Genomic DNA, 10,965 nt, shown 5'->3' on the forward strand with positions numbered 1-10,965 from the left:
CCACAGATCAAAGACTACCGCTTCCTCACTCTCTCCCTAGTCCAGGGCTGTTGGTGTGGTTGGTTAGTTTGGGAGGAAACAGAGTGCAGGATGAAGGCAACAGGACCAAGCTCAGCAGAATCTGACTTTTCTCAGCACATCAGAAATGTCTTGCTGCCCTTTCTAATTTCTTACAATCTGCTCAGGCACCAGAGAGAAAAGATAGTGGCCAGTGCAGACAGAAGTGCTGTGAGACTGCCTGTATGCAGAATCTGGACATGCCTGCTCAAGTCTGAAGCCGCTCATACCCACACCAACTTCCTACTCCACTTAAACCTTAAGTTTGTCTTACCCCACAAGTCCCCATTATCTGCTTTATCTGAAAGGCCACTGCACCTTTGGATTTTCTAAGTGACTTCGCTAAGAAGTCAGACACAGCAGCCCTTCCCCATGGAAACTACGCTCAGCTTTATTGCTCACTTCTTAAATGCACAAAGCATTTCATAAAGTAAGTTACCAAAACTGAAGGCCTAGTGCTGAAGGTTAGTTTCTATACCTGAAGCTTGGAAAGGCCCCACCTACAAGCTGGGAAGGCTATCCTGACCGTGCTGGACAACCCCGTCGGTCAGGGTCCCTCTACGCCACCACCCAACATAGCACAGAGAACATCCAGGGTGTAATTTGCTGCAATCCAACATGCTTGCAGGACCACAAGCACATGTCACATCTTTACCAGCAACAAAGTGTGCACCACTGGCCAGTCCCCTGCACGTACCACTCACACAGAGACTGAACGGCCAGAGGACTTCGTGTCCATATTACAAGCTGAGTGCTCTAGACTTCACTCCATTAGGGGGGAAACAGCTTGAAGCATAACAGTGCTGAGCGCGAGGGCATACTGCAAAATCCCAAACCTTGTACAAAGACTTCAAGATATTTTGAATAAACCCCCCATGACTCCACCGGCCTCCAGAGTGGGAATTCACCATTTAAATGCCCTGCTCAGACGTGTGCCTCCTCACCAGCGTTTGCAGGACAACTAGAGCACCGGTCTCAGAACTCACATGTTGCTCACAGCACACAACACCAGACCACTGAGTAGGCTTCCAGGTACTTTTAATACGAAATAAACAATTATTTGGGTGAAATTTTAGGTTTTTTATAGTCAGGAAAACACTGTGCAGCCTCAAAGATTTGGGGGGGATTTTAACAGCATTTCAATTTTTCTGTTCCTAGAGCCAGTAGTAAAGCAAAGAAAATCACATCTGTTTTCCAAGTCACCGGTTCATCTTTGCAGAAAAGAAAACAAGCACAAATGCCCTTTGAGAAAGGGCAATACACAACGGGAAACACATGTTTTTACAGCCCAAACCACTTTTGAATTAATATTTTTCTTAAACTTGTTTTTATTCATATTGTTCCAAGCGGCAAAACATTGGTTTAATTATTTATTTTGGGGAGGCAAATACAGAAGAATCATTTGAAAACATGTAAAATTCAACCATAAGTATCTGAACAGTACTGATCCTCCTGTTAATTGATCATGTTGACTTTCCTAATTAAAGAACAAAAGGATTTTGGAAGAGTTTATTAGAAGATACAGGTCCTAGTTAACCAATAGGGTAGCACTCTTTTTCCTTCAACAAGGTCCAGAATGATTTTATTTAAATTCCGTCTTTGTGACTCTTCACAGCAGAAATGCTTATCTGAAAGAGAAATGTAAAAATAAGTTTCTAGGCATTAAATTATAAAGTTTCTTATTGCTTTTGCAACCCACCTGTTGCTCTCTCTACTGCAGATGATTGCACAGTGGAATCCACTGATGTAGGTAGGGAACTGCTGGAGAACAAAGCAACCAGCAGCCCTGCTTACAGCTCAAGCCTCACGCGGGGCTCTTTCAAAATCTGCATGACTGCATGTATGGCTCCTGGTTTAATGCATACAAAGGATGATCAAAGTGGCATACAAAGGAAGCTAGCTGTACAAACAACCAAACAAAAGATTAAAACCATTTCTCCACATAACTGAGAAACGGCACTGGCAAAAGACGGAGACAAGAATGGAAAAACAAAAGGAAAAACAGGTGAAGATGTAGTAAGTAAGAAAAAGATGTCCAAAGATCAAGGACTGGAAGAAGATAAGCATAGACCAGAAGAGGATCTCCTGAAATCTGAGCTAACCACATGCTGTGACAGAATACAAAGAAATACCTTCAGTTACTATTTTATTACAGCTGTACTGCAGGGATGAAAAAAGTATAATCCTACAGTCTGCCAACAGCACAGACTCATCTCAACACAGAGGACAACTGCACACAGATTGCATAATGTTCTGGAAGAGTCACACTGGTGAAATTATCAACTTGATTTTAAATAATAATGAGCAAAATCTGGGTCAATGAAATTTCTCAGGACCATTAAGTGTGGTGAACAAAAAAACCATGAATGAATGAAAAAAAGAAGATTGCCTCTTCCACTGTCTCTGCAGAGCTCTTTGCAGCAAAGCCACTTGGTGTACTGCCCAGCCACAGCTCTCCCAGCTACTGGCTTGTTGCATACCTTGCTGGAAGTTTCCATTTTTTTCTATATTTTACTGTGTAAGGGAAGGCAAGCAGAAACTCCAGGGCACAGCAGCAGCTGTAGAGGTGCTGTGTATCTCACCCTTAGCCAGCCCCTATGCCAAGACCTACCGCTTCCAAACCTCCAAACCCCAGCAAGGTCAGCATGTTTCTCAGTTCACTGCTACCTTTGAAAAACTACAGGGCTGCTTAGATGACCTTAGATACATTCATTAGCTTCAACGGCAACTAACAAATCCAAACAGCAAGCAGCCAGGCAATTTTCAGATCACCTACGTAGAAATCAGTAAGAGCAAAGACTTACTCTTACAGTCTTTATCAGAAATTTTGCATGAACCAGCAGGCTTTACATGTCAAGGCAAATTTTCAAGTATGCTTAAATATAATAAGTAATTACATTTGAAATATTAAACAAGGTCCTTTAACAAGGTAAATGAACACCTTGAGTTTATGCTTAGAAATTCCCCTGGAAGAGTTCAAGAGCATCATAAGCACTATCAACACTCTGGGGGCAGAGGAATGGGGAGGGGTTGAGGAACAGAAGATTTTTTTAAAAATAATCAAACAGGAACTAAAGGAAACATATGGGAAAAAAATCTCTGAAATGAAGAACTTAAAAGATTAAGTATTTGCTAGCTTCCTTATTTTTCATACGAACATTAGAACAAAGAAAAGCCTCAAGTCCCGTTTCGGATGCAATTCTCATGGTTATCTGAAAGTGCTACTGCATGGTGTCATGATCAGACATCACTCTAATTGGACTTCCATCACTACACATATAATATTCAAATTTACTTACCCTTTACACCAGATTCTGTCATTAAAGTCTCCCTGCTGCCTAACTGTCTGAACAAAATTCAGTCTCTGATGTCTTGAAATAGGATCTGTTTCAATCCCACCAAGGCTGAATTGCTATCGATTGTTGAAAACCAGAGAGACGGAAGGCTGAATTCCCCTCACTGGAACTGAGCTAGGTCAGGTATTTCGGCAGTTTGAGTCTGCCACAGGCTCTTAGACTGGAGTCCCACCTTCCTGAAGTCTCAGTAAAGCCCCTGAATATCTGCCCTTTGTTTTGACACCTCTGACAAATAGCACCAAATAACACATTTTAATTCTGTATGTCATGTACTAACCCTTACTCATATGCTTAATAAAAATATACTTACTCTGTTTTTTAATGCTACTTTTTCTGCTGTCAATAAACCATTTTCCCTTTAGACTCTGAAAACAGTAGGTGAATTTCTTGTATTACTTAAATACTTAACATTACTATAAGACAAAATTGTTAATTTGCCACACCTAGTTCACTAACACCTTCTTCATGACTGGTTTAATTTTCAGAAATATTTCCTTGAATTTGCCAGCCCAAAAGAGATAGCAAAAAAGCATAACACCATTTGTATCATACACTGCACAATTATTTTCTACCAGACTTAAAGCAGACTGTTTAAACTTCTCATTTGGTAGGGCTGATATATATGACCAAGGAAATAAATTTTAAATCTATTAAAATCCATGTTAAATTCAAGATTTTTTAGTCTATTACTCTACTCCTAAGAGAATTCTTTTTATAGATTTTTTTTTAATTATGCCAGAATTAGCACTAAATGGTTTACAAGAAAGCCCCCCTCGGCACTTAATGCTGTTAATCAACAAGGCTTTTTTTCTTTTTCTTTTTTTTAATCAGAGATGAGAAAATAAGAATTTTCAAAGGCAACTTTCAAAAACATGTTTTATTTCTCTCTCTAGGTCTGCTTAGGCACCAGTGTTTCTCAGTGGGAACTGCTACCATACTAAGAGTTTTTAGCCAAATGCTGTCTAATGATACAGAGTAAGCCTGAGAAAAGCAATGGAAAGGGAATTCAGCTCATGCGAAAAAGAGGTTCTTCTCAGACAGATGGTAGAAATAAGAATAAAGGAAATGCAGATGATGGAATAATGGCTGATAGCAACAAAATGTATCATTTAATACAGTCTTCCCAACTGCTTTGATGCTCTCTATGGCATTGTACTGTATATTACTAATTGTTACTTTTTAGCACACCAGAAAAGACTACTGAACTATAGGCAGGAAACAAGCTACATCAAAATAGTGATCATGGCAAAATCTTAACCGAAGTATCATCCCAGTTACTTTACTTATCAGTTCTCAGTGCTTCTCACCATTGAAAATGAATTCTCAACCCATATTGCATGCTGCTGTCACTTGGAAATGAGGGCAGGGAGTGAAGTGGGGGATGGGAAAAATGCTAAATAAATGAAGTATTTGCATAAACAATGCATTTATTGTAATTTTACCATTATAACCACAAATGCTTTAATTAGGCTCTCACAGCAGTCAGAGCTGGCCCCTGAATATCCTTCCAGGTAGAAAATGACACGTACCTGCCAAATCCAGAGAAATGCATGTGTACATACTTATTTTTATTATTCTAGTTTTGCAGTTTCATGGCCAACTCTCCATTGTTTTATTGATCTCCAGTAGTCTGCTAGTTAATGCTGACATACAGATAAGAAGTAATGAAAAACTTGCTACCCATTATACCATAATCCATGCTAAGTATATCTTTCGAGGGGGTTGAAAACAAAACACCAGGTGCTATTGCACTTTGTAAACAGAGGTTTCTCTCCGCTCATTAAAGAGGTATTCGGTAGTAGATTTCAAAGTTATCCACTTTTACTTATGAAGTTTCCTCACATTTGAAAGGTGTTAAGGCATCTAGCGTTGTCCAGGAAGCAACAGCCTTGCACAAAAAAAATGCATATTATGCACAATTATTCAACTACCAACATCCAATTGTGCTTTATGTTCCTTCCTAGTCACTACCTACTTCAGAACAAGACTGGGATGGAGGAAGCAAGTAAAGCCCTGGATTATTTTCAAAAGCAGAACAGATTACACTAAATACTGAAGAAATGTGCAAGCAGCTGCAAGAAACTAGGCAGTCACTCGCTATACACAGGTAAAATGGCGACACCCAGTGGGAACAATACTGCATAAAATACCTGCATTAAAAGAGGTATGAAGAAATGTTATCCTCTGAAGATAGGTTTTTGTTTGGTTTTTTTTTTTCCTTTTTTTAATAATAGAACTGCTATCTAATTTGGAGATCTGTAGATTAACTTTGGGAAAGAAGGAAAAAGAGATATATCTCGGTTACACAAAAATAATGTTGCACCCAACTTCTCCAGAATGGCTTCAAAGAATTTTTACGTTGCTTTATCCTGCTATGGCTTAGCCCTGAATATTTTTTATTCTGTTACAATCTCTCCAACTCGATGGCAACTAGGTATTAACTACCCATACAGCCTTTAAAGAATCTCCCCCATTAAAATAAGAAATTATACCCATTTTATTCCACGGAATTGAGGCCAAGAAGTGAGATTGTTTTAGGTTTCAACACACCGACACTTTAAAAATGAAGTTTTAATGTCCCTTACTATCACCAATGTTTTTAGCCAATCAAGTGCTCGACCCTTGAAAGCTATGAGTAAAATTTACTTCTGATATTTTCACTATGTTACAATATTATGAAAACCTTTATTACTCCATAAATGTACCTGTCTTTTTGAACTATTATCAGAAGCATACATCGTCCAACAGATGGCTTAAACTGTAACTAACAAGCTCACAGGAGCATCAACTGGAAATGTTGGAAGGCCAAGATAGCAAGCCACAGGCTGTGTAACCTAACTCTTTCTAAATCGAACTGTGTTACATCGTTTGTGTTGGGCCCCCAAGGAACCATAGAGAACAGCAGCATGTAAGTGCAAACAAGACACCTCCTTTTCTCTCCTTCCCCCTCCCCAGAACTAGAGATGGTTTTTTTGGAAGGAATAAGGCTCTGCTCACCTGTGCAAATTACTAGAATGTGGGTTGATTGTTCTTTTCAGCTTTAACTGGCAATACTGTATCTGTCAAGCTTCAAGCAAGCACCAACTACATCAAACTAATGATTATGTACAAAAGCATCAACATTTTAAGCTTGTACTTTTAATATATATTTTTTTCCCCTTCTCAAAATGTAAGGTGTCAAGACACTGTATCATCTCAAAATACAGTTTGGTGCGTACCCTTAGTCCTTTTATGGGACATGGATCTCATATAGTACCTGCAGTTTATTTAGATCAGAGTAAAGGGGGAAAAAAGGCATAGATGAGTGTTCAAGCATAAATTCACAAAAATAATCTCAAGCGTAAGTTTCATCTTGTATTTATTTAGTTTTGACAGTAGGCACAATATACTTTTAGGTTCCAAGCTGAAAGAGAGACATAAATAAACCCAGTTCTGAAGAATCTACATCAAAAACAAAGTACACAGAAGGACACATAGGATGCAGCTGGGGAAAAAAAAAAGGTATATACATGCATTTCTTTTTTTCTAATGGGTAAACCTATTCCCAGGTTCTAAAGCTCAACATAATCAACCTGTTTTCCACAGGCACTGTAGCACAGTTATCCTCCTCGATAACAGGCCTTTCAGCTGAGCTCACGGCAGGTAAGCAAAGAACCATCCCTGAAGAAACCTCACTTGGGCCAGAGTGCATACAGAAATCACATGATTTGAACCAGAAAAGCCCAATGGCTTTAAGTGACAGGCCCTGGATGCGGCACCATCACCCTGGGACAGCAGAGGTAAGCATCTGACCCTTCAGGAGCACGAGAGAGTCTTCTCTCCCACATCATCCTCCTAGAGAGGGGACCTAGTTCCCTCCAGACACAAGCAACAAGCCAGCAACCCTCCTGCAGGCCAAGCCTTGCCTGAAGGCCTCCTACCAGACCATCTGGCAGAACCCAAAAGCCACAGAACAGTGGCCTGTGACTTTGACTCTTCTAGCCCACAGAAACAAATACCCTCACTTTATCTTTCAGTTTCCCGATTGCATTGGAATGGCTGAAAGGATGAACTAAATTTATACTCATAACATACAATGCAACATGTACTGTAGTATTATAAAAATAATATGCACTACTAGTGGAATTCTCACATGAAGTATACTAATAAAAGCATTGGGAGTAATTTTCTTAAATATGGTACATTATTTCACACCCAATATATGAAAACATCTGACATGCATAATTGGACAGGAGTTTCTCTGGTGACAGATGAATGCTGCAACTCAAATTCAGAGCAAGCACCATTCTGCACCTTCCTCTATCCCTCATGACCATGTCTTCAAAATTGCAGATGTTCTGTAACTGCTAAATGTCTCCCAAAGCACATTTTAATTCTAAACACATAGGATACTAAAGAGCCAAAGCACAACATTTGCTAATCACCAAAAAAAAAAAGTTTTGTTCTTTTTTTAAAAAAGGTGGTTGTCTTTTCAAACGGTGCTTTTTACAAGAATAAAGAGATAACAGCCCAAACTTTTATTGAGCTACAGTTGAAAAAAAATTATTAAAACAAATGACATAAAAGACTGCAAGATATTGGTTAATTACTGGATAGAAAAACATCCTTAAGCTCCCTTCATGTAATACATGAACAATAAATTTCAGGGTTTAAACAAATTTAGTTCTTTCTGGTAAATAACAACTTAGAAAAAAATGGTTTATATGAATAACTAATCAAAAAAACCCCTCTGCATTTGTATGATATGCCTGTTTGTTTTCTATCATTCTAGCTAAGCAATAAGGTCAAACCGCTGAGCATTCACAATGTTAAGAACAAAATCCCACACAGGTTAATCCTAAAACTGCATGAGTAGCCCTACTGCCAAAACAGAATATGTTTATTACTGAACAGACTACGTTTACTAAATGCTCTCCCAGGTAATGGACAAATACCCTGAGATATCATTACTTCCAAACTAGACAGTAACCATCACCTTACAATTGCAGATTCTCTACAGACTGGAACACTCTATTATTATTTCAATATTATGTATATTATGTATATTGTGTATATTATGTATATTATGTATATTATGTATAACTTGGCACCTTCAAAAGAGACCCAAATCTGCTTCCTTGGACAGATGCAAAGATTTTTACTTCATAAATTCACTCTTCCTGCATTTCTGCAAAAGAAGAACATAGTTAAAACAGGCAGAATATACTATTTATTTTAGCTGCTAAATAAAACTATTATTATTACATGGTGTAAATAGTACTTCTGTGAATGCACTATTAACATGTAGTCTTTTATTAGTATGAAGAAGAAAAAACAAATGCCACAGTTATGATGACATGCACATTTTAGTCTATATGACAGAAAGGCAGTTTAAAAGTGTGATACGTATTCTTAAAATGGGTGAAGAGCAACTGCTCTACAGTGTTATTTTGGTATACAGATTATAAAACGATTTTATAAGTTAAAAAAACTCCTCACAAACTAACTAGTCATCTGTCCTTTCACCAAGTCTGATCCATTCCTCAGTGACATGAAGTATATTTAGAGCTTTAATTGACTCAGCATACAATTGTATAAGTGTTCTCTTTTATTTAAGATACTTACACATACTAGAACAACACATGGAAACTGACTAAAGTTATTCAACATTTGACAACACAGAACAGGAGAAAATCACAGTGGAAGTACTATTGAAACAGCAAGAAGACTGGAAAAGCTGTGATAGAACTTTTCCCTATTTTTTTTTCAGCAATTCCAATTATAAAATTTTCCAGCCTGAAAATGCCATCATGGCATTTCAGCTTACTGAAATAAAGTATCAAATCACACCTTAACACCTAAGTAGGAAATTCTGGTTTCTTTACTTCTGGGGAAAGAAAGAAAACAAAACATCAGGACAATGGATGCGTAAAGTAAGAAAAAAATAATAAAGCTGTTTCAAAGAACTTTTACCAACCTAGAAGAGCATCTTCCTTCTGCATTCACTGTCTTCCACCACGCAGTTAAAAAATGTTTTTGTTAGCAAGGGCTCATGTCATGTCATGTCACGACAGCCTAGGCGGTTCTACCTGCAAGCGCCATTCAGGCCTTGCCTGTATAGGAGGCGGCCGACGCCATCTCCGCCGACACCCGGCAGCATCACGTTCAGGGTACGGCCCGTTTGACGGGGACACCCCTCCCAGCCCGCGGGCGATGCTCCGGGGCACCGGGCAAGAGGCGGAGCTGTCGAAGCCGCCAGCAAGGCAAGCGATCGACCCCTCACGGAGAAGAGCTCCCCGCCCTGCTCTGCCCCCGCAGAGCCGCCCCTCCAGGCCGATCCCCGACGGACCCGCGTCTGCCGAGGGCCGCGGGCGGGCGGCGCTGGGCCGGGCCAGGCCAGGGCGGGCCCGGCCCGACCCGCTCCCACCAGCCCCACCGCAGCCCAGCGCTCAGGCGGCTGACCGGCCCCGGCCGCCCCAGCCCCAGCCCCAGCCCCACGGCGCGGGGACGACTGAGCGCGCAGCCCCCAACCGCCGCCAACAGCCTCCCCCGCGCGCCGGCGCCCCGCGGGCCGCCCCTCCCCTCAGCCAGGGCGGGCGGGGCGGGGCAAAGGCAGCGGCCCCGCCCGGCCGCCGGCGCGCGAGCCAGGGGGCACGGGCACGTCTTCGCGGCCCGAGCGCTGGGGCGTGCGAAGGGGCGGCGCGAAGCGGGGCGGGCCGCCGCCGCAGCGCGCCCGTCCTTTACCTTCCCAGAGGAGGTCGCCGCCTTGCCGCCGGAGGAACTTGTACCAGAAGGGGCTGGAGGCGTCCTCGTCCGGCAGCACCACCTCCGCCAGCCACAGCGCGGGCTCTCGGGCTGGCAGCGGGGCGGTCGGCCGCGCCGGCTTCATGGGCACGGCGCGCTGCGGGTCCCACTGGCCCAGCTCCGGCCGCGAGCCGGCCACCAGGAGCACGCCGCCGCCCTCCGTCATCCGGGGCGGCAGCACCACACCGAAGCGGAAGAGCATGGCGGGCAGCGGCGTCTGTCTGAGGAGAGCCCCGTCCGTTGGGCCGCGCCGCCGCTAGGGGGCCGCGCCTGGCCCGCACTTCCGGCTGGGGCGGGGGTGGGGCCGGGGGCGGGACGTCGTGCGCGGGACACCGCCCCCGCCCCTGCCGGCCGCGGCCGGCCGCCTGGCGGCGGGGGGGTGGCCGGGCGGCGGCTCGTTCGTTCCGTCAGGGCTTTGCCCGGTATGGTTTTTTCGGTCCTTGCCTGCGCTCGCGCACGTAGCTGAGGGGCCTTCCCTCCCAACGTACCGGGTGGGAGTTAAAACACCGCCCACCCCGGATAGCCTCCTAAAATCAGGACGGGAACGGGGAATTCTCTCTGCCGGTAGATAATAGGTTTCCAGACCGCAAAAGGCTACACGTTATGTATACTGACTTTGGCAAGTGAGTAGTATTACTTCGTTAATTGAAGCTACTGCAATTACTCCTGAGAGCCCAGACTTAATTTAGCAGAGCAAACACATCATTAAGTAACTGCCATACGTGCAGCATTACAAATAAGGCTTAGCCTCAAATAAGACTTCAGTGTC

At 42.7% G+C, this 10,965-nt stretch overlaps 1 protein-coding gene across 1 annotated transcript in view; it reads right to left on the reverse strand.

The window, feature by feature from the left end:
* EPM2A (EPM2A glucan phosphatase, laforin) overlaps positions 1-10,398 on the reverse strand; it is a 40,630-nt gene extending 30,232 nt beyond the window's left edge. The window contains exon 1 of the mRNA XM_059833540.1: positions 10,137-10,398. Coding sequence (XP_059689523.1) covers positions 10,137-10,398 — 262 coding nt within the window. The remainder of the gene's footprint in view (positions 1-10,136) is intronic.
* Between the last annotated feature and the right edge of the window lie 567 nt (positions 10,399-10,965).

The sequence above is a fragment of the Gavia stellata genome, chromosome 2, assembly GCF_030936135.1.
Source record: "Gavia stellata isolate bGavSte3 chromosome 2, bGavSte3.hap2, whole genome shotgun sequence".
Taxonomy (NCBI): Eukaryota; Metazoa; Chordata; class Aves; order Gaviiformes; family Gaviidae; genus Gavia; species Gavia stellata.